The 24,966-nt window shown below is 38.6% G+C and overlaps 1 protein-coding gene across 1 annotated transcript in view; it reads left to right on the forward strand.

Annotated features, from left to right (window-relative positions):
- Positions 1-24,966, forward strand: part of COLEC11 (collectin subfamily member 11) — a 55,985-nt gene that overhangs the window by 10,089 nt on the left and 20,930 nt on the right. Inside the window, exon 2 of the mRNA XM_044659564.1 lies at positions 583-654. Within this exon, the coding sequence (XP_044515499.1) occupies positions 583-654 (72 nt within the window). The remainder of the gene's footprint in view (positions 1-582; positions 655-24,966) is intronic.

The raw sequence follows: 24,966 nt of genomic DNA on the forward strand, positions 1-24,966 counted from the left end.
GGTGGATGGGAACAATTTGTTCCATTGGCCATGGAAGTGGCTGAAGCTACTATGGAGTGCCTTGAGCTTGGTTGGACATCTAAGATGCCAAGAACATCCACTGCATCCTGGGGTAGTGCGAGTTGTCCTGACTTTTTGTCTTGCCACCGGGATTTGCCTGGTTCTGGAAGAGAGAGTGAGACTGATGACTTTGTGCAACTCTGACCTACTTAAGTTCAGTTCAGGTCTAAGTAAAGAAACAAAGGACAAACAACAACAACGTCTCTCTTAATGCGAACTAAGAGTGCATTAATTTTTGGTTGATGTGTCACACTGTTAGGTCATATTGGGCTTACAGACTATCATGTCTCTTTGATATAAATGGTAACTATGCCTCTGATCCTGTATTCAAGCGATTGATTTTTTTGAACCCAAGTTTAGGTCAGTGACAGCTGTGCCCTTGACAGCTCTTTCTCCACCTTTGCCTATTCTTTTTTGGAGTGACTGTGCCAGGAGGGGAGGGATCTCAGCAGTCAGTGGTTGTAGGACCCTTACCATGCTTATTAGAGCTACTTCCTAAATGTTTGTGAATTTCTTCCACAGGGGATGCTGGAGAAAAGGGAGAGAAAGGGTCTCCAGGCCGGCCTGGGAGAGTTGGTCCTTCAGGAGAAAAAGGTAAGGTCCAGGCATTTAGACACTTCATTTTAGCATTCAATTCTTAAGGTAGTGGGGAGGTGGAAGAGTGGGAGAAATCAAAGTGGCAAGGGAAGGGAAGGGAAAGGGGGAGAATGGAAGATAAGTTCTCACAGACTTGGATAATTTAAATATCTATATATTTATAGATAGAGGTAAAAATATATTTATATAAAATATATTTCTATATAATTATCCATGTGATTGCACTTCATATTGCCCATCCTAGCCTTTTTGAACTGGCAGGGGCTGCAGAGATATCTAACCTATGCTCCCCATTTTATAGAGGAGAAAATTGAAGATAAAACACTACCCACTGCTAGCACTTAATGGCTACTGATAATGGAACTAGGACCCACACCCCCTAACACCTAATCCTGTGCTATACCACCTTAACCTTTCAAATTCTCCTTCAAGACAAACTTCTTATAGGAAGCTCTGATATCTTGGAAGACAATTAAAACAGACGTGGAAAGACTATACATTTTTAGCTTTTCTGTCCTGCTGAAACCTCTTTCCCCTTAGTTTATCCTACCTACCCTACTCTGCCTCTCCCTTTCCCTTCAACTTCCACCTTATCAAATACTTTTTTATGGGTCAATCTGGACAATCAGTGATTTATTCAGGGTTCAGTATGCTACTTGGCACATCGCTGGTGCTTTGAAAAATATAAAGTTATCTAAAAATCCAGGACTTTCTCTTATATGGAAATGCAAGGACTTGTACCGTCCAAGTGTTTATACCACCCAGGAGTGTATGTTCAGCACTGTTTATTTGGTACTTCAAAAGTTCTGTAATTTCATGGGTAAGAGTATTATCTCCACTGGCCCAGATCACAGTATTTGTTGGAGGATTCATGAGTTGCTGTGGCCAAAAAATTTATTGCCTGATGGTCAACTCCTCTGAAGATAAACTCTTCTGCATAGGTAGGCCTAATAAAGCTGTTGGGGTTAGTGCAGATATCCACAGTGGGAAGGAGGCCAAGGGTTTGCTGGCTCTGGTGCAGGTCTTTCTGTGGGAAGAAGATATTGTGGAAAGGGCAGCATTATGTATATGCGAAATAGGATAATAGGATCGTAGATCTAGAAGAGACTTTAGAGACCATATAATCCAACTATTTCATTTTACAGGTGAAGAAACTGAGGCCAGAGAAGTGAAGGGACTTGTCCCAGGTCACACAGATGCTTTGGTGATATTATCTGAGAACCCCTAAAATGCCTTTCTACCCACAGAATCTCAGATTTGGAAGGAACTTCAGAAGATATTTGTCCAATGCATACCTGAACAGGAACTTATTTTAGAGTATAACATTTTTGGGGAAGTGGCTGTCCAGTTTTTGCTTGAATGTAGCAAGGTATAGCAGAAAGACTACTGGTTCTAAAGTCAGATGAGCTGGGTTCAAGTCTTGCCTCTCATACTTATGTGACCTTGGACAAGTCACAACTTCTTTGGGCTTCAATTTTCTTAACTGTAAAATAAAGGAATTGAACTCAGTGGCTTTTGACATCCTCTTGTGCTCTAGAGCTATGATCTTTTGACCTTTAGTGAAGGTGGATCTATTACCTCTGGAGAAAGTCCATTTTAACTTTGACAAGCTCTAGGTATTTCTTTCTTCCTTTATTTCTTTCTTTCCCCTTACCTTCTGTTTTGGAATCAACATTATGTATTTTTTTTCTAAGGCAGAAGAACAGTAAGGGCTAGGCAATGGGGATTAAATGATTTGCCCAAGGTCACACAGCTAGGAAGTAACTGAGATTTTATTTGAAGCCAGGACCTCCCACCTCCAGGCCTGCTGAGCCACCTAGTTTCTGCTATTTTATATATTTTTTAACTTCCAGTCTATATGTACCTCTCTGTGACTTTTACTAAGCCATTCATCTGTTTGTTCATTCAGCATCCTTTTTATGGAGTACCAGTTGTAGGTAGAGTACTGCTCTAGGCAATGTCAAAGACAAGAATTTTAACTAGAACATGGTCTTTACTTGCATGGATCTTGTATTTTAGTAGGAAGATGAAATGCAAACAGATAACTATAAGACACTCTAGAAAATGATCAGTGTATTAACAATGACAATGATAGCTAATATTTATATAGAACTTACTAAGAGTCAGGCACCGTAAAGCACCTTATCCTTATCATTATCTCATTGTATCCTCAGACAGCCTTGAGAAGGAGGGGCTATAATTATCTCCATTTTATAGATGAGAAAACTGAGGCAAACAGAGATTAATTGATTTGCCCAAGGTCTCATGACTAGTAAATGTCTGAGGCTGGATTCGAATTCTGATCTTCTTGACTCTAGACCTAGTGTTCTACTCACTGCACCACCTAGCAATCCCAGCACTTCTAACTGCATTAGAAAGTTGAAAAAACAAAGTGTTTTATAAGCACCCGAGTGAATCAGGGAAAGTTCTTGGAAGGTCAAGTAGGAAGCCAATAGGCAAGGAGGGAGAGGAAGAGCATTCCTAGCACAGAATAGGTAAAGGCATGGAAATGTGAGAAGCCTTACATTGTTGGGAGAGAAATGAGATGGCAAAGTAATTCAGTTTTGACAGGAACATAGTGTGTGTGGAGGGAAATAAAGTGACAAAGCTAGAAAATTAGGGTGACATCTGATTTTGGAAGGTCATGTGTTCTGGGCTTTGTAGAGACTTAATTCAAGAGGAAGTAGGGAGCTCCTGAAGGTTTTTAGGTAAAGAAATAATAGCATCAGAAAGATTAATTTGGTAGTGATGTATGGGAGGAGAAAATAGAAAATGGGAAACCAGAAAGGAAACTATTGTAATAGTCCAGGAAGAACCTAAAATACTGGCAGGATGAATGCTAAGGAGGGGGGGGGGGAACAGATACAGCGGGAACTAACGGGAAGAAAATCAAGTGGATGTTTAGAAAAAAAGGAGAAGGAGAAGCCAAAGATGTTTGGAGTTTGGAGTGTATATAACCATTACTGAAAGACAGGGAAGTCAGCCAGTTTTGGGAAGAGGGAGAGGGAAGATTATGATTTTTGATGATACATATCAAGTAGAGAACAATTTCTATTAAAGGTGGGAGGGAAAACCACTTTTTAAGGGGTTGAGGAGTGAATAGATGATGAGGACAGTGTGAGCAGAGAAAGTAGAGACCATTTTCTAGGAGTTTGGTAGGACAGGGAAGAAAAGGATGGCAATTTGAGGTTTTTTATTTTTTATTTTTAGGTTAGGGGAACTAGAGCATAGTTGTGGTTGAAAATATGAGTCAATGAAGAAGGAGAGACTTAAGATTTAAGGGAAGTGGAAATAATTGATAAATCAAAGTCCTAGGGGAAGAGAATAAATTGGTAGCCAAGGAAAAAGGTAGGGTGATGAGGAGAGGGACATGTCTTCAAAGATGAGTAAAAGGAAAGGAAGATGGTAAAGAAGATATTTTGAAGTGAATGTTAAGGACTCAGCCAGTTTGGCTGGAATTTAGTCTATGAAAAGCACTAGAAAGTGACAGTAGTAATAATAAAAACTAACATTTATAGAGTCCCTTTTAAGGCTTGCAAAACATGTATTATTTTATTTGATCTTCATAACAACTCTATGAAGTAGGTGTTATTAAAATCTCCATTTTTACAGAGGAGGAAGTTGAGTCAGAGAGATTAAGTGACTTGCTCAGGATCACAATTCAATTTGAGGGAAGATTTAAACTCAGGTTATCTTGACTCCAAATCCAATACTCTGTCCATGAGACTGAGTTGATCAGGCTGGATAAGTGTTTTTGAAATGCCTTAAACACCAGGCTAAAGAGTATGTATTTTATCCTAAAGGTATTAGCGAACTACTGAAGGGTTTCTAGGTAGAGGAGAGTCATGGCTTATGAAGATTATTTTAGTAGATTTAACAATAGCTAGCATTGTATATAACACTGTGAGTTTTGCAGAGTCCTTTACAAATATTTTACAAATAATTCGACCTTCACTACAACTCTGAGTTGGGTGCCAGTTTCCACATTTTACAAATGAGGAAACTGAGGCAGATAGAAGTTGTGATTTGTCCAGGATTACACAGCTGGGAAGTACCTGAGATTAGATTTAAGCTCAGCTCTTCTTCACTCCAAATCCAGAACCCAATCCCTTGTGACATCTAGCTGCCCATAAGGAGCATGGATTTAAGAGAGAACAATTAGGAAGCCATTTGAGTAGAGCAGGTTAAAGGGTCTAATATGGGGGTAGTTACGTGGTGCAGTGTGTAAAGTACTGAGCCTGGAGTCAGAACAAGCAGAGTTCAAATCTGGCTTCAGATACATCCTAGCTGTGTGACCCTGGGCAAGGCACTTAAGCTCTACTTGCCTTATTTTCCTCAACTATAAAGTGAGGATATTAATAGCACCTATCTTATGGGTAGGTGGAGGGCTAGGCCAGGAGTCAGGCAAACTCATCTTCCTGAATTCAAATCTGGCCTCAGATACTTACTAGCTGTGTGACCCTGGGCAAGTCACTTTACCCTGTTTGCCTCAGTTTCTTCATCTGTAAAAAGAACTGGAGAAAGAAATGGCAACCATTCCAGTATCTTTGCTAAGAAAACCCTAAATGGATTCACAAAGAGTCAGATATGACTGAAAAACCAAAAAGTTCTAAAAGCCTAAATTGGGGGTAGAGGCAACAAAGTGGAGGGGAGGGGACAGATATGAGCAAATTTGTGGAGGTGGAATTGACAATACTTGGCAATAGACTAGATATGGAGGGCAAAGTTTCAAGTCTGAGTAACTGAGGGAGGATGCTGGTTGCCATCCACCAATGCAAGGAAATAGAGAGGAGGGGCAGATTTTAGGCAGGAAGATGAGGAGTTCTATCTTGGACATATTGAGTTAGAGGTGCCGGCAGGACCTCCAGATGGAGATGTCTAGCAGGCAGCTGGAGATGCAGATAATACTTGTCTGATCTTCCTCACAGTTTTTTTTTAAAGATTAAAATAAGATAATAGAGACAGAGATGGAAGCACGTTGAAAAGTTAAAAGTGTTATAGAGATTTGAGGTGGTATTATCATATTTATTATAAAGAATTCACATTGGTGTGCTTTGCCTAATATGCAGGTTGTTTCTCCATTTCCTCTTAGGAGCTATTTCATAGGCTAGCCTTGGGAAGCTATTTTCCTCCATTCCAGATGGTTCTTGGTTCATTTTCTTAATTTCATTTCATTGAAAGTGGTTACGAAGCTGTGATCATAGAAGAACATAAAATGAATCAGAGAATGTTAGAGCTCAATTGGACCTTAGAGATTATCTAGTCCAACTTCTTCATTTTATAAATGAGGAAACTAAGATCCAGGTGACCTGTCCAAGTGGCGATCTGAACCAAAATTGGAACCCATTTCCTTGGATATCAAATCCAGCATGTTTTCTACAGACCATGCTGCAGGTATCAGATGTTACTATTTGATGATTCTGATTTGACCTTAACACTCTTGTTCTTGCTCTCTGAGTCATCTTAACTGACTCTGAACTAGCAAGAAGTAACTTTGATGAACAAGAAAACATTCTGTAAGCAATAAGGAATCATTTAAAGGTTTCTGAGCACATTAGGAAGATTGTAGCTGGGCTCTGAATACCTGTTAAATGTATCTATTATTATGGTCTGACATTCTTACTTTTAAATTCGAGCTGCTTTGATTCTGTATTCCAGCTACATTCTAGTAGATGATGACTAGGGTATTGGGGTTATTCTGACTGCAAAATAACAGACCAGGTTTTTGAGAGATTTCTTTCTAAGAAAACTTTATTTTCATGAATAATCACAGTGATCAATATCTGCCACATTTAGATACTTTGAGGTTTCCTAAGTGTTCTCGTAACAATCTCATTTGTATTATCCTTATTTCATAGTTTATAAAATTGAGGCACAGAGAAGTCGAGACATGACTAAAGTCACACTTAGCCAAGGTCCCAGTGTCTATATGGATTAGACCTGCGATACAAATTAAGGTTTTCTGCCTCCAAGTTTATTGATCTTTCCGATATTCCATTTTGTTTTGACTTTAACAAAAAGATTAGCCACCTAGAGATAGAGGACCTCTGAACATCCCTTTTCAGACTTCTAGTTCTATTACCATCTCCTGATAACTAACTTCTGATCATATAGAATCTTAGCATGTCTATAAAATAGGGTTAAAATTTCATATCCTACCTACCTATCTACCTCACAAGGTTGTTCTGAGGATCCAGTGAGATAATATATGCATGAAAGTCCTTTGTAAAGGACTTTGCTATACAAATACAGGTGATGTTCCTTATTTCCCCACGCAACCTTGTTTAGAACTTTTGGATATCTGAGCGAGAAGGCGAAATTGATTTCTGACCTGGTCAATGGGAAAAATAGGAATGATTGGGACCAATTTTTTTATCCTTGTTTGTCCCTCTGTACCACAGACAATTTTAGCTCATTGAGACTTTCTTTGGGCCAATCGGTCAATAGCAAACATTTATTAAGCACTTTCTATGTTCCAGGCACTCTGCAAAGGGCTGGGGAAATAAAGAAAGAATGTTACAGATGGCTGTGGCTGTCACCATTGTTTTCCTTAGCCATCTTAGCCTTGGGGCTGACTGAACTAGCTATACCTTAGCCACTCTGCCCTGGCTGTCTTCTGCTGGCCATGGTGCTGAAAATGGTGAATTTTAGTGGCCTGACAAAACCAGGGTCCTGAATCTCAGTCATTTTTCCCACCAGGGTGCTTCATATCAGGTTTTACTATTACAGTGTCCTAATCAGCCCTGCAGATTTCACCTTTCCTGTCAACCAAGATTTGCAATGATTCTCTCTCTTGATTGTTGAATAAATGAATAGTCTACAGCAGGGCAGCCCCGCAAGTACAGAAGGGGAGTTACTCTTTCTTCCCCTGCTTCCATCACTCATATCTAAAGTATCATCTGCAGCTGGAGACAAAGGTCTGCCTCCTGAGTGAAGGATGCAAACTCATAGGAAATGACTGTGAATTACTGTGAGTGCTGCTTTTCCAGGTTTCTAAGTCCCTGTATTTTCATCAAAACCCCTGCTGTGCCCTCCACTTCATTTATGAAAGGGTAGCCAGCTGCATTGCCTTATTTCCTTCTCATAAGCAAAACACCTGAGAGAGAAGTTCAGAAGGCAAAAAAATGAAAAACACAAAACAAAATGTTTCCTGTCTGCCTTCTCCCTTCTTTGTGTCTGTCAGTGTTGTTTTTAGAGAGGGGAAAAGAAGGACCACATTTCAGTCCTACTTACTAGAAGCAAAGCACCTGCTGAGTTCCAGGCCTTGCAGTTGGTCTGTATTTAATTCTTTTCTGATTTGTGACAACTCATCTCTAGGCAGATGGAAGTTTTTCTATGGCATAAGTCCAGTCCTCCACTAAACCCTCTCAGATAGAGGTGACCCTGGGTTCTTGAAGGCTATGCCAGCAAAATTCAATCTCTAGAAAGTCCTGCCAATTTGGAAAGGCTTCAAGTGTGGGCTTGTTGACAGGCTGTATCCGTGGTCTGAGGACTAGCCTGCCGAAATCAGAGAGGATCATTACCAGGCTGGCTGAAAAACTGATTTTTTTTGTCTGAGAAAACTCTCCAAGACTGCCTACCAAAGTAATAGAGGGATTATGATCTCTGTCAGATGAGGAAGTAGCATTGAGATAAGTTTAAAATATCCTGTGAAATCACAAAATAATGCTACTTTCTCTATTCTCTCCACTACCAAACAAACAAACCCAGGCCCTGGGAAAAGGTACATTTGTTTAGAAGTTATCACTTTGAAACAAAAGAAGCCAAATCTGGTTCCCTTTACTCAGTCAACAAGCTTACATTATGCTTACTGGGTGCCAGCATTATAGAACTGGGCCGGGAGGTGAAATTTTAGAGATTCTGACCATCTTGCATGTCCTATTGAAGTGGAGAAACAACAGAGCCAAGAAGCTAGTTCATAATAATTTGGGGTAAGAGGGAAGGACCAAATTTGTGGATAAACTGGTAGGAATATCTTAGTGGGAAAGTTCCCTCCATGTAAGCATATCTGTAACTGTTCTGCAGAGGCAGCTAAGCGGCGAAATGGATGAAGTACCTGGCCTGAGGTCAGGAAGACTAATCTCTATGAGTTCAAATCTGGCCTTAGATACTTGCTGGCTAAATGACCCTTGGACCCATCACTTAATTGGTTTTCTCTCAGGTTCCTCATCTGTAAAATGAGCTGGAGAAGGAAACAGCAAACTATTCCAGTATCATGGTCACGAAAACCCCAAATAGGGTAATAGAGAGTCAGATGGAATCAAGTGAACAACAGCAAACTACTCTGCAACACCACGTCTTAGAGTTGCCAGAGGGCAACAATTAGGCCCAGTCTGAATTCAAAGTGAGTCATGAACTTGCTGACTCTTAAGACCAGCTCTTTAGGCACTATGCCAAGGCTGCCTCTCTAGTAAGCAAGAATAGAAAATAAAAAAAATAGGAAACTACTAGATGGCAGTCTTGGGTGAGCTTCATTTTCCCTTCCCATTCCCTTCCCCCAGCTCCACTTTGTGGTAGATTCCTCTGAAGGATTACTTGTTTGTCCTGGTGTTTCAGTCTCCCTGAGAGAAAGAAGCATCCTGCCTCCCTTCTCTCCTGTCTAAATGGAAGAGCACATGGTATTGTTTGCCCTGACATGGTTTGTAGTACTTGCCATGGGAACAAAATTACCTAGTTATGCTTTTGCCTTCATTTCAATCAAGCATCAAGCAACATTTTCCTAGGCATTTTGGACAGATCAAAAATGGCACTGCATTTTTAGTTTTACAAAAGAAAGAAGTGTTCCATTTAAGGTCATATTAGGAGATACTGCCACATCGAAGAAACCCTTCAAGTCATAGTTTAGAGCAGAAAAGGAACTTTTGTGGAAATAAGGGGGAGAGAGAATCTTTTAAATTCATTATAAGAGTGAAATATGAACTACCGATGAGGGCAATAACACATTGTAATCTGGCCCAAAGGAACTTAGGGTATTGTGGAAAATGTCCTGCAGTTTCTAATAGGAGACCTGAGTTTCCCTCATTGATTCTCCTTTGTCTTCCCACAACTTTTTTGAACTTCAGTCTGATAAACCCAGAAACCCCTTCTTCCAAATATATCTTAATCTTTCTTTACTAAACTACACTAGATGAGAGTTTCCTTTTTTGGGGGGGTCTCTTGGCAGTATTGTTTTCCCCTTAAACATCCAAATGATCTCACTTTCAGAACCATATTTAGAGGCCTGTAAGTCCTAGAGATCTTTTCTCTTAAGAATTTCTTAGACTTATTTATCTATATTCCAAGAATTAATCTCTCCTCTTTCAGATTCTGAAGCAAAAGTAACTATATAGAATGTTTCTCCCTCCCTTCTCCTTCCCCTGAAGGTATACTTCCAGCACTTAAAATTATTTTAGAAGTGGTTCACATATATTGTTTTATAGAAGAGAAAACGTTGGGTTAGACAGTAGAAGCAACCTGCCTAAGGCCATGCAGTTTGTTAATGGCAAGGGACAGGGAATATACTTTTTTCTAGGGGAAAAATCAGGATAGAAGCTTTTATAGGACAGGTTCTTTATTAGACTTCAGGTGTTAGAGACATTCTCTTTCTTTCTTTTTTCTTAAAACTTTACTTTCTGTCTTACTATCAATTCTAAGACAGAAGAATGGTCTAACTTCCTAATGGCCAGACATATATCAATGGCATAGGATGCTTTGTTAAAAAAACCAATCAGGCATGTTGATGCAGAGCCTGGTTGACTATCAGTCTAGGGTATTATAGAGAAGATTCCTGCACTGATTGGGAGGTGAGATTTGATGACCTCTGAGATTTTATGAACCTAAGAATTATGGTTTTTTTTTGGAGGTGATGGAGAAGTTTTTTCTTTTTTTATTCCAAATTTAATGAGCAACAAAAAGCCCATTTTCATTTATAATATGGAATAGAAAAAATAGTACATGTGAAATAAAATGTTTCTAATATACTTTAAATCTTTTAAATATTTTTAAAATGCCTTCATCTTGCTTTAGAAATATCTAATAAATTCAACATGTTATTTTCAAAGTTGTTCTTATCTGTCTCCTTCTGATTTTCTTTTTTTCTCTTTTGTGCATTAAAAAATGATTTAAGACAAATCTGACCTCAGACACTTCCCAGCTGTGTGACCCTGGGTAAGTCACTTGACCCCCATTGCCTACCCTTACCACCCTTCTGCCTTGGAGCCAATACACAGTATTGACTTCAAGACAGAAGGTAAGGGTTTTAAAATTTTTTTTGAAAAATTAAAAAAAAAATTTAAAATGATTTAAGAAGGGGCAGCTGGGTAGCTCAGTGGATTGAGAGCCAGGCCTAGAGACGGGAGGTCCTAGGTTCAAATCCGGCCTCAGACTCTTCCCAGCTGTGTGACCCTGGGCAAGTCACTTGACCCCCTTACCACTCTTCCACCTATAAGTCAATACACAGAAGTTAAGGGTTTAAAATAAAAAAAAATGATTTAAGAACCCATTTTCTTCTTGACAATATTATTTCTAGCTCCCTTTTCCCCACCAAATACCCATGCAAAAATAGTCCTAATTACAAATAAACACAATCCAGAAAAAAACAAACCCACACATTGGCTATGTCCTGAAATAGATGTCTTATTCTTCACTCTGACTCCATCCCCCACTCTGTTAGAGGAGGAGTAACATGCTTCATCATTGGTCCTCTGGAGTTGTGGTGGATCAGTACATTAATGAGAGTCGTAACATCTTTCAAAGTTATCTTTAAGATATAAAGCTGTTTTAATTTGTATTTCTTTAATTTTTAATTATTTGGAACATATTTTTTCCTACTAGAATGTGTATATAGTCTTTTGAGAATAGCCTATTTATATCTTTTGACCATTTATTTACAGAGGGAATGGCCATTATATTAGTATATTTGAAGCTGTTCTTTCTGTAGTTTGAATACAAAATGTTTATCAGAGAAATTTGCTATAAAGATTTTCCCCTAGCTAACTGTTTCCCTTTTAATTTTGCCTACATTGGTTTTTGAAAGTGTATAAACTATATAATTTTATATAATAAGCATTGTCCATTCATCATCTATGATCTTCTCTATTCCTTGTTTGGTTGTAAATTTTCACTCTATTTATAGTAGCAAAAAGTATTTTATTCCTTACTTTTAAAATTTGCTTCTGATGTGAATTTTTATATCTAGGTCAGATATCCCACTCATTTTGTTATATGGTGTGAGATCTTAGTCTAAATTCAATTTCTGCCAGACTGCTTTCCAGTTTCCCCAGAAGATTTTGTCAATACAGTAAGCCCTTACCCTAGTAGTTGTGGGGTTTTTGATTTATTCAATCCTATGTTATTGGGTTTATTTGCTTTCGTATATTATTTTTATAATATGTTCCACTGACCAACTTTTATATTTTTACATACTACTAAGTTTTTTGGACGATTATTGCTTTGTAAGGTAGTTTAAGATCTGGTACTTCTGGGGAAAAAGACGATTTTGAAAGAGCAACCACTGTTGCTTAATTCAATTCATTCATTTTGGTTTTTCCTCCTTCTTGCTGAGTTTCTGGAAAAATCTGAGTCTTGATGAAAGCCTGGGCAAAGATTATTTCATTTCAGTGAAGTCCAATCACAATTTAACTGTTTTTATAATGACTGCTACCAAAGCAAGGACCCTTTAATCAATCCCTAAGGAGCAAAACAATGTCTAATTCTCTAAAAACAGATTCCTTTCTGTACCAAATAAAGTTTTCTCTCACTACTTTGGTGTGGCATTGACAATTCCATCTATACATTCAGATTTGGGCAAACCATTGAATAGATTTAGAAGGTATTTCCTCTTTTCTTCTAGTTAGAGGAAATGATACAGACAACAAATAACAATGATCACAATGATGATATATTCGTTTATGATAAATTCACAGATTCTAAAAATACCCTATTTTCTTCATATACTCACGAAATCTAGTAGATGTAAGTTGTATTATTTCTATTTAAAAATAGGGAAATGGAGACATAGGTGAATCACATGATTTGCCCATAGGTTACACAATTAGAATCATGATATTAGAACTGGAGATTAGAAGGCCTGTATTTTGGTTCAAGTTATTAAGGACTGACAGAATATTAAAGCTAGAAGGAACCTTAGAGATAATTTTGCTCAGCATTCTTATTTTATACTTGAGGTAATGGGGACTAAGAGTCTGAAAATGATTTAGACATAATTACCTAGCTCAAAAAATGGCAGAAATGAAACGAGAACCCTAGGTTTTGAGCTAATATATTCTCCCACAATACTATACTGGGCCTTTTAAAATCTAATTGTCATATAATGTGTGACTCAGGGTGAGCTAAGTTAGAGAGATGAAGAGGGTATGATTCAGCGTAAAGCAGTGATTCCCAAAGTGGGTGCCACTGCCCCCTGGTGGGTGCTGCAGCGATCCAGGAGAGAGGCAATGGCCACAGGTGCATTTGGGGGTGGTGAATAACTGTAAGGGCGTGGTGATAGTATGTGACAGGTGGTGCTAAGTAATATTTTTTCTGGAAAGGGGGTGGTAGGCCCAAAAAGTTTGGGAACCACTGGTGTAAAGGAACACAGGCTCTGTAGTCAGAGGATCCTGGTTCAAATCCTACCTCAGATACTTGTTCCATATGTGACTCTGGGAAAGTTACTTGACTTCCCTAGCCCTTAGTTAACTCATTTGTAAAAATAAAGGATTGGGATTAGAAAACTTCTGAGACCCTTTCCCACTCTTGACCTATGAGGCTATGAGGGCAGGTTATTGAAATGGACCTCTATGTAAAAACCATTATCAGATTTAGGGATGAAATGGAATGGAAAACCAGCTAAGTCCAAACCTTCATTTTGCTGAGGAGAAAAACAAACTAGTTAGTGGTGGAGTGGGACTTGAATTCAAGTCTCCTGGGACTCGGTTTAGTGATGAGAAGAAATAGGTACTAGTTTGCAAACCCAATAGAAATCACCAAGATGGCAATAGCAGACAAAAATGCTAAAAGACTAATTCACATTTTAGGCTTACTTAAAAGAAAACAGTGCCCAAAGTGATGGAGGTGATAGTCCTTAGTCCTGCCCTGTGGTGTCCTGGTTGGACCATTTCAAGAAACATTAAGTCCAGTTCTAGAGACTATTAAAAGGGACAATGCCAACTTTGAAAGTATCCAGAAAATGATCATCTGGATGATGATAGCATCACAGACCATGCTGCATTAGGAGGCAGAGTGTTTTCTTGCAGTAGAGGTTTTTGAGCAGAGGCTGGATGATTCCTAGTGGGGATATTTTAGAGAGGATTCTTTTTTTTTTTTAAACCCTTATCTTCCATCTTGGAGTCAATACTGTGTGGTAAGGGTAGGCAATGGGGGTCAAGTGACTTGCCCAGGGTCACATAGCTGGGATGTGTCTGAGGCCAGATTTGAACCTAGGACCTCCTGTCTCTAAGCCTGGCTATTATTTTTGTTATTATTTTATTTAATTGTTATTATTTTATTTTGAAATTTGTTTGTTTTTTACATCAAAATATTTAGGTAACTCCCTTCCCCCATCTTCCCATTAAAGAAGATATAATTTGACAAAAACATGAGTGCATTTAAAAGACCATGTCTTGCTCGTTTCTATTTATCAATTCTTTCTCTGAAGGTGAATACACACAAGTCATTCTTCAAACAATATTTATAGTGCTGTATATAATGTTCTCTTGGCTCTGCCTGTTTCATTCTTCATAATTTCAGATAGGTATTTCTATGTTTTTCTAAAATTAATCAGTTTGCCATTTCTAATGGCTCAGTAGTATTCCATCACAATCATATGCCCCAGCTTGTTTAGCCATTCACTAATTCATGACATCTCTTCAATTTCCATTTCTTTACCACCACAAAGAGAGTTGCTATAAATATTTTAGAACCTATAGGTTCTTTTCCTTTTTCCCTGATTATCTTAGGAGATAAATTTGATAGTGGTATTATTAGGTCAAAAGGTATATACAGATTTATAACTCTTTGGGCATAATTCCATATTGTTTTCCAAAATGGTCAGATCAGTTCACAGTTCTCCCAACAATATATTAGTATCCCCCTTTTTTTCCACATCCCCTCTAACATGTCATTTTGTCCTGTTATCATTTTAACTAATCTTATAGGTGTGAAATGATATCTCAGAGTTGTTTTGATTTGCAATTCTCTAATCAATAATGATTTAGAGCATTTTTTCACATCATTATGGATAACTTTGATGTGTTCATCAAACTATTTGCATCTTTTGGGCATTTGTCAGTTGGAGAATACCTCATATTACAAATTTGACAAAGTTTTCTATACGTTTTAGATATAAGCACTCTACCTGAGAAATTATCTATAAATTTCCCCCCAAATTTATTGCTTTCTTTTTAATCTTGACTGCATTAGTTTTATTTGTACAAACCCTTTTCAATTTAATGTAATAAAAACCATCCATTTTATATCTTACAGTGCTTTCTACTTTTTATTTGTAAATTCTCCTATTCACAAATCTGATAGTTAATATGTTCCTTGTTCTCTAATGTGCTTATGATATCTCCCTTTGTTTCAAAATCATGTATCAATTTTGATCTTATCTTGGTAAATGGCATAAGATTTTTCAAAACAATGCCTTAAAAGGAATTCCTAAGACTGATGAAAATCCTAGATCTGAAGTTATCCCTAGCAACTCCTTGATATCTCTGAATTCTACTCCTATCATAATCATAATGATACATATTTCCACAGAGCTGTAGGGTTGATAGGGTCCTTTCCTCACAACTTTGGGAAGTAGACAGTGTATTATTTAATTGGATCTATGCTAAGGCATCCATCCTGTCCATTTTTTGTGGTCTTGTCCATGCCCTTCTAAAAGTTCACCACAAAGGGTTCACCTAACATGGTGGGGGTCATTCTTGTTTTGTCCTAAATGAGGAATACTTTGGTATACCTGTCATCCCTTGCTCTTTCTATGTGACTAGCTCATCTCTTTAATTCCTTAATATGATCTCAGTTCACATTCTTCTATGGAGTTCCTTCTTGATTATGTGTTTGAGCCTCCTCCCATTTACTATGTACTTCTCTATTATCTTGTCCTTGTTGATACTCATTTTTAGTTCTCTGGAGGCAGAAGTGTTTGCATATCTTGCTGCTTTATAGCAACAGTGGTGAAATATTAATATTGAGAAGATGGACAGGAGCAGCTAGGTGGCTCAGTGGGTTAAGAACTCAGGTCTAGAGGTGGGATGTTCTGGGTTCAAATCTGGCCTCAGACACTTTCTAGCTGTGTGACCCTGAAAAAGTCACTTAACCCCTATTGCCTAGCCCTTACTGCTTTTCTGCCTTAGAACCAATACCCAGTATTGATTCTAAGATGGAAGGTAAGGGCTTAAGAAAGAAAAGATGGGCCTTTGCTTTTACAGGAAACTTCAGTAGAAGTGCTTTGCAATTTTCCCAAAACAATCCATCTCGCTCTCCTGAGTAATTCAGGGTCCAATCCTTGTATATCTGTACTGTCTATCTTAGATATAATATATGTAAATAAATAAACAAACAAACAAATATATATATAAATAAACATATATATATATATATAATTGTATAGTTCTAAAAGTGTTCATTTAAGTAGATGTTGAAATCCAGGCAGTAAAATTTATTATCTATTTATCTGCTTTACAGTACAGATGGACAAGTCAAACTCCTTTAAGTGTACATATTATTATTCTCATTTTACCAAAATGAGAAGGAAGGTCTCAGAAGCTGTGACTTGCTCAGGACCATACAACTAATAATTTGTTCTTTTCTCTCCTCTGATACTGCCATTTCCATCACTTCACATCTGGACTATTGAAATAGCTTTCTAGTTCATCTCCTTGCTTCAAGTCTCTCTCCACTCCAGTCCATCCTGCACTCAGCTGCCAGAGTGATCTTAAAGTACAGGTCTGATCACATCACTCCTACTAGAAATTCTCTATAACTTCCTGATAAAAATCCTCTGCTTGACCTATTATTCTTAAATCCTTACCTTCTGTCTTAGTATCAGTTCTAAGAGAGAAGAGAAGGAAAGGCTAGACATCTAGGATTAAATGACTTGTCCAGGGTCACACAACTAGGAAATATCTGAGGACAGATTTGAACCCACACCCTCTCCACTGCAGACCTAACACTCTATCCTCTGCTATCTTAGCTGTCCCTTCCGTTTGACTTTTAAAGCCCTTCCTAACCTGACCCTTCCTAGCAAAGTGGACAGAATGTTGGGTTTGGAGCTGAGAAAACCAGAGTTCAAATCCAGTCATAGATACTTACTAGCTGTGTGATCCTAGGCAAGTTTATCTCAGTTTCCTTAGCTGTAAAACAGGGATAATAACAGCCCTTTCTTCACAAGGTTATTGAAGAGGATCAAATAACATAGTAATTGTAAAACATTTAGCAAAGTGCCCAGCATATGGTATAAATATCTATTTCCTTCCCCTCCGCCTTGAAGTTTTACACTTTATTCCACTTCATGTATATCCTTCAATCCTTGATGTTTCTTGTACAATTTACTCCATCTCCCAAATTTCTCCATGTTCACCAGCTCACCCCCATGCCTAGAATGCTTTCCCTTTTCATCTTTGACTCTTGGCTTTCTTCATTTCAACTAAAATCTTACCTTCTATTAGAAGCCTTTCTAGGTCCCCCTTAAAGATGGTGCCTTCCCTTTGGGATTACCCCTAATTTATACTCTATGTATGTAGCTTGTTCATAAATAGTATCGCATGTTGACTCCTGTATAAAACTGTGAACTCCCAGGGCTTAGGATAGTGCCTCTAATACCACATAACAAACACTTAATAAATACTTTTCCTCCTCTTCCTCCTTCTCCTCCCCTTTTCCTCTTCTTCCTTCCCCTTAGCAAAACCTCAATTTAAAACTCATGTCTTCCGACCTCTGTACTCAGTACTTGTGACCCAGTAATTTTTCTACTACATCACTGGGAATGTGCTTTTCTTTTGTCTCAATTTAATGTAAAATTCCCTTGAAATTTATATTGTTGTTTTACAAGGGGCTTTTGCAAACATTTTTTTTCTCGGTTAAATTTCACCATAGCTTTGTAACGTTGTTAGCATGGTCACTGTTATCATTGTTTAACAGATGAAGAAACTGAAGCTGAGAGGCCAAATGACTTGCCTAGATATACACAGTTAATAAACCATGGAACTGAGGTGTGGAATAAGATTATTGCAGGCTCATTGTGTCTGCAGCATTGTTTTTTTTTTTTTTTTTTTTTTTTGCTATTTTGCTGAAAACCTGACCCTGACATGACATTTATACCCTAAAGATTCTCACCCGTGCATGGATGGATGTGTTTTTAGATAATCACGGACAATCACATGCATCTGTTTTCTAGTGGGATTAGACATAATCACAGATATCCGATGCTTAGCAAACAATTCTCTCTCCAATAGCGACTGCCCACAATAGGGAATGATTATTATTCCAGTTGATGGTGTGCAAAACACATCAGAGATGAAGCCAGGGAGCTTATTTCCACTGGGAAAAGCCAAATTGGGATTTGTGGTTGGATTCAGAAGCACAGCCAAGTGTTTCTGAAGAGTCTAGACTCCAGTTACAGTTCCTCAGGAAGGCCACTTGAGACAAGGCATCTCTCCACCTTAGCCAGCAAAAAAAGACTCACAGTAGAAAGTAGAAAATGGTTTTACTTTAGAGTTCCCCACTCATTTTGTGAATACTCCTACCAATAACTCCAGTTTCTATAGTGCAAAAAGGTTGAAAAAGCCATTTCCCCACAACAGTGCTACCATACAGGGAGTACAAATACTGGAGCAGTAATATTAGGAATAAATACCAAATGTTAAGATTTACATAGTACTGAAGGGTTGGCAAAACCCTTACATATATTATCTTATTTAATTCTCTCTGCATCCCTGTGAGATAGGTGCTATTATTATTGTTGTTATTGTTATTATTATTAATTAATTAAAAAAAACTTTTCCTTTCCATCTTGGAATTAATACTGTGTATTGGTACCAAGGTAGAAGAGCAGTAAGGGCAAGGCAATGGGGGTTAAGTGACTTGCCCAGGGTCACACAATTAGGAAGTATCTGAGGCCAAATTTGAGCCCAAGACTACCATCTCTAGGTCTGACTCTCAATTCATGGAGCCATCTAGCTGCACCCAATGAGTGCTATTATTTTTTCCCCATTTTATAGATGAGGCTGAAGCAGGTTAAGTTACTTTCTTTTTTTTTTAAACCCTTAACTTCTGTGTATTGGCTCATAGGTGGAAGAGTGGTAAGGGTGGGCAATGGGGGTCAAGTGACTTGCCCGGGTTAAGTTACTTTCTCAGGGTCACATAGTCAGTCTATGTCTGAGGTGGGATTTGAATTTATGTCTTACTTTAAATCCAATTTTCTCTCCTCTCTGCCAAAATGACTCTCATTTTATATATTAGAACTCACATTTTATCAATTAGGAAACCAAGAAACTCCTTTTAATTTTCCTGAATGCTTGAGATTGCTAGAGTAAAGTGGGAAATAGGATGAAGAACTCTTCCTGACAGTAAAGACTTTGAGTAGCTGTTACGTGGATGGGGTCATTGGCAGTCTTGACAAATTGGTGATATAGGATCAAATGGATGGTGACAACCAGCTTGGAGATCTGTCAGGTAAAGTTTCCAGATACCCCTTTCTCTAGGTTCATGAATTCCCTCCACAAATTAAAGGATCCAATCTGACAAAGTATGATAGTCTATCAGGATGATTTCAGAGACTGACCCATCAGCTAGAGTGTTTTTAGTCAAGTCAAGATTAGCTTCTTTCCTTCCAATCTTTGACCAAGCAGTGGGAGCCCTGGTCTCTCAGGTTTGATTCTCAGTAGGGGAGAAAAGTAGGCTTAGTCCTTGGGCAGGTTTCTCTACTCATGGTCAATCCATTCATTCTGCCCCCTGTGGCCTCTAGCTGGCAGATTGAGCAGGTCTCTGGCTGGATTGGGTAGAGTTCAAATGACTGGCAAGAGGAGATAACAATCTGATTGAGGATGGATTGCTTTTTGGAAATAATGAGACAAACAAATGGGCACCCAACTCTCTCCTGCTGCTCTCCAGTCTTTATTAGAATGAGAATCAAATCCATGTTTTCAGCCAGTGCTGTGTGAGGAATAAAGAACCAAGCTTTAAAAGTGCTTTTGCAGATATCTTTCTAAAGGTGTGTCGTACTGACTTTCTAGACTCACTGTCATGTGAAATGCAATGGAGATGAAAGGGGGAACTGCCCCCACGTTCTTGTAGTGTAGAAACCTGCTACACTCCTGAACTGGGAAGCTGGCAGGTCACTGTGAACTCAGTGGCAGGATTTCTGGGGTTTATAATGGGCACATGATAAATCTTCATTAAAAATTGCTGAGGAAGCTGATTTCCAAGTGCCTCTTTTTGCCCCATCTCCACTTTAAAGGGCCGTATGATATCTTCATTAAAATTAATAAGAATTACATTCCTGCTGTGAGTTACTCAAGCTCCTTGTGTGTGTCTAGAGGACAAATGTAAGGCTTTCTCCACTTCTCATTAATGTAATGGAATGTGAGAATGGTGATATTAGATTAGCTCACTGCACTCTAGGGTGTCAGAGCCACAGAGTGGTTTAAAACTTAAAGGGCCAGGATGGAAGTAATTGTGTCTAGTGCATTTTCAAATCTCCTTGTGGAAAGATGTGGGGAGGGCATGTTATGTGCTGTCGTGGGATGCTTTGTCCCATTTGGAGTTGGGAGAAGAAAGAGAGCCTCCTAAATAGGAAAAAGAACATTAGGGTTCTCAGTCTAGTCTCCCCTTCCCCACAATATTTGGCTTTGGAACCACATGAACATTTCTTCCCAAAGAGCATTTTTTCCTCCTAGGAAGTTCCTGTAAGCCTGGTTGAATCAATTATTTCCAAGATCATTAAAAAAAGACCTAGGAGCTCCTCATGAGGAAATTCCCTTTATTAATGTGGGTTAGTATCTGCACTACAATTTATAGTCTTAAATTTCCAGAGAATTGAGACACATAGTGACTTTTTGGTTAATGTTAGAGGTAGGACTTGAACTCAGTTCTTTCTGATTTGGAGGCTGGCTCTCTAGGCATTATGCTACACTGCCTCTCTATGATGCTGACCTATTATCACATGTATACTCCAGAGTTTCAATCTGGCCAGGTAGGGATAATACTATTTTGAGGAGTAAGAGGAAAAGAAAGAATAGAGATATCATGATGGTTTTGTAAGTTGCTGGTAGTAGGTGCTGGCTTAGAGCTCAGAAATCCTGGGTTCAGATCTTAATCCTGAAACTTAATAGCAATTGGCAATTTAGTTTATTGCTCTGAGTCTTAAATTCCTTATTTGGGGAATAAGCAGACTGGACAAAATGGCCTTTGGTCCCCTCCATCTTTAAATCTATGACCCTGTAATAATCATAGCTAACAATGACCCAGTCTTTAAAGTTTACAAGGGCACCTAGCTGGAACAGTAGATTGAGCTCTGGTGTCAGGAAGAACTGAGGTCAAATCTGGCTTCAGACACTTATTAGTTATGTGACCTGGGTAAATCACTCATCCCTGTTTGCCTCAGTTTCCTCACATGTAAAATGAGCTGGAGAAAGAAATGACAAATTACTTTAGTATCTTTGCCAAAATACTGTAAATGGGGTCATGAAGTCAGACATGACTGAAATGTTTGAATAACAACAACAAATTAAGGTTCACACAATGCTTTACATTCATTATCTCTGCCATTTGATTTTCACAATTGTGTGAAGCAAATAGGGAAGGTATTGTTTGATCCTTTTGACAGATGAGAAAACTAAAGCAGAGAGGTTAGGTGTCTTAGCTTAATTACATGTCTATTAAATTTTTGAGATGGGATTTGAATCTAGGTCTTCTCAAGTTGAAGTATAGCACTAGTCACCTTGTTGGTGAAGATGTGGCATGAGTACAGAGCCTGCACTCAGGGAGCTGCTCCGTTCCTCCTCTTCCCATAGGCTAAGGACATTTTTTGCATGCCCCACTCTTCTGTCCAGGTGCCCAAAGCCAGCACTTTCTCCTTCAGCTCTCTCCAGTAATGGGATGGGGGTGGCGGCTCACAGACAGTTTGAATTTGCCCTCTGGGCACTCGAACTCCTTAAGCGTTAGCCAGTGCTGCCCGACTGATGGTCATGGACTATGACTTGGTCCATTGAGTATGGACTATGCCTCACTGTCCATGGTCCTGATCACCTTTCTCAGTTTCCAGTGGAGATCTGTCAGGGGAACAAAGGATAAGGCTATATGATATAGCAGGAAATGTATTTAATTGGAGGCCGGAGACACATGGGTTCAAGTTTCACCTCTGATACTAGCCCATGGGAAAGTAATTTAGCCCCTCTGAGTCTTAGGTTCCTCCTCTGGAAATTAGGTATAGTACTACCTGTAGTATCAGCTATTGTGAAGGTTGAATTTAAATTCTTCCTAAACCTTTCGTCATTATATAAATGTCAGCCAGACCCAAATGTGACAGAGTCATATTCACATATGATCTGGCATTTCAGTACTTAATCTCTTTCAGAAATATATAATTGAAGATACTGAGGCAATGAAAAAGTTATACAATTTATAAGATCAACGATTTAAAGCTGGAAGGGACCTGAGAGCTTATCTAGTCCTATCCCCTCATTTTTAAGATTAGGAAACTGAGGCCCAGAGAGGGTCGATGACATGTTGAAGATTACCAATGTAGAAGGACACAGGAAACAGAACTTGGATTTGCATCCGGGCTCTCCAACTCCAAATCCAGCACTTAGACTACTTTGATCCTTAACTCCATTTTTCATCCCCCCATAATCTTGTACTGCAAGTAACAAAGAGTACTGCAAGTGAAACAGTTTGCAACTGAATCATAGTATTATAAAGGTGACACCAACTGTAACATGTTGAAATAGTGCCATGAATTTCTATAAAGAGAAATGACATAATTCTGATGACAGACAAGAATAGTAAGGTACAACATCCTTTGTGTTAAAGCCTCTGAAGTATTTTGGTGTAAAAATACAAATCTTGCTTCTTCCTTGAAGGCTTCCCAGATTAGTCCATGATGTACTCATAGTATTTATTGTCTATGCTATCCCCATAGTGATTAATCATGTCCTGCCTTTTTGACATCTCTTTTATTGAATTGACTCTGGATTATTATTTATTTATTTTTGGTCTTTTTAGGCCCTTGTGCTCCACCTAGATTGCCAGCTCCTTGAGGCAGTGAAGTGTAGTGTAAATTTTAAGTTAGAGTTGGAGTCAGGAGTTCCCAATATTGATTTGGTCACTACCTTCTTGTGAGACCTTAGGCAAGTCCCTTACCTTTTTTGGGCCTCAGAAAAATGAGAGGGCTAGATTAGAGATTAAGTCCTAAGGTATTCATGGATGGGCATCAGAAGGTCTATGGACTTAGATGGGAAAATTACTTTATTAAATTATTTTTACCTAGCTCTAACTGCAATTTAGCATTTTCTTCAGTTATTTAAAAGCATCATTTTGAAAAGAGGTCCACCCTTAGGCTTCACGAGGCTGCCAAAAAGGTCTCTGACAGAAAAAATGTCAAAGACTTTGGGTTAGAGGATCTCTATGCCCTCTGTTTTCTCTAACTCCTATGATCTCTGCCTTCTATCTCCTCATATCCTCCCACAGCGCCTTGTGAGAAGCTCTCAATAAATATTTCTTGATTGATTGGCAAATAATCAAGGGGAAGAAATAAACACACAAATATGAGCAACCTCCCCAAATTAGTACTAGCGTTTATTTCACTGTGAAATCTCTGAGATGGGCTAACAGCCAAAAGCTTTCAAGTCCTTTTCAGGTTATAACTTATTTACAACAGCAGGATGTGTCCTAGACTCTCGCTGAATCCTTCAGCTGATGAAATGAATCATTAATTAATCTCTCAGCTAAGGTGGGAAAATTTATGTGGAAAAAAAAAGCCCAATTATATTCATCATCCCAGGTGTTTCTTCTGGAGTGAATCCCCTCCAGGGTCTAATTATCCCTCTGTCTACTTGTCTGTCTTTGCTCTCAGGTCTCTTCTTTCACAGAGAAAGAGGCAGCTGAGAGCTAGAGAGAAGAGAAAGGCAGCTAGCTGTGAATTTCTCTCTCTAAGGGTCATTGCAGCATCTCTTCACCCTCTAGGTCAAATTTTTTGAAATGGCTCAGCCTTTCCATAGGCCAAATATTCCCTAAAGGTTATACAGTTTAGGTAGAGGCTGAGTTTGCATTTAGCCATTTTTTTCAGCTGGAATTTTCCTAGCAAGTAGCAAATTCTCTTTCCAAACAGAGGGTTCCTTATCAGGACTGAATTGGATTTCCTTATGGCGGTTTATCATTTCCTTCATTGGGGAGGGGACTGAATTATATGACTTAGAAGATCCATTCTAACTCTTAACATTCTATCATTCTACTCTCAATAATTGGAAAGTAAAATTCTTGGGCTATGTGCTTCTATTCACATCCCAGGTGACTGGTGAATGAATAAATGCACTGGGGCTGCCACCATAACATGACCCTCTTGGAGGTAGATAAAATCCAGTGGAGGTAGATGTTGGACACCCTTCCAACAGGTTTATTGTTGAATGTTCCAGAGGGATTTCAGAATGATAGAATCCTCCCCACTCAATGTGGATCTATTGCAAGGCCTTTAATGTGACATGGAGTTATGGACCAAAACGCATTTGTGCTTAATGACCCAGCTGTGCCAATCACCAGTTGTGTGACTTTGGTCAAATCACCTAATCTCTCTGGACCTCAGTTTATTCTTCTATGAAGATGAAGATGGTTGGACTAGATAATTACTAAGGATCTTTCCTACTCTAGTGAATTCTATGATTCTATAATAGTGACATAGTAGGGTTCTTGCGTACTTATCAGAATAATTCATCATAACCATGTAGAGATTCCTCCAAACTTCCTGAGTGGTTAGAAGAGTAGTTATAGTGGATCACCATCTGAACAGTAGGCTAATTCGTGGTGTTAGAAGGTTATCAGGATATATGATAGTAGGAGATTTTAAAAATGAGAGTACCATGTAAACCCAAAGGGATAGCCCTTGCTATGCCATTCCTCTGCTCAAAAATCTTCCATTGCTTCCTGTTACCAAAGAGAGAAAAATATAAGCTCTTTAGCCTTTTACAATCCAGCTACAAGCTATCTTTCTAATTTTATTTCATATACTTCCTTTTCCTTCACATTTTCTACTTGTCACCCAAACTGCATTCACAAAGCTATCTTCTGTGCCTGGGATGTAATTACCTTTTTTCCACCCACTGAAATCTTTCAAGG

The sequence above is a fragment of the Gracilinanus agilis genome, chromosome 2, assembly GCF_016433145.1.
Source record: "Gracilinanus agilis isolate LMUSP501 chromosome 2, AgileGrace, whole genome shotgun sequence".
Lineage (NCBI taxonomy): Eukaryota > Metazoa > Chordata > Mammalia > Didelphimorphia > Didelphidae > Gracilinanus > Gracilinanus agilis.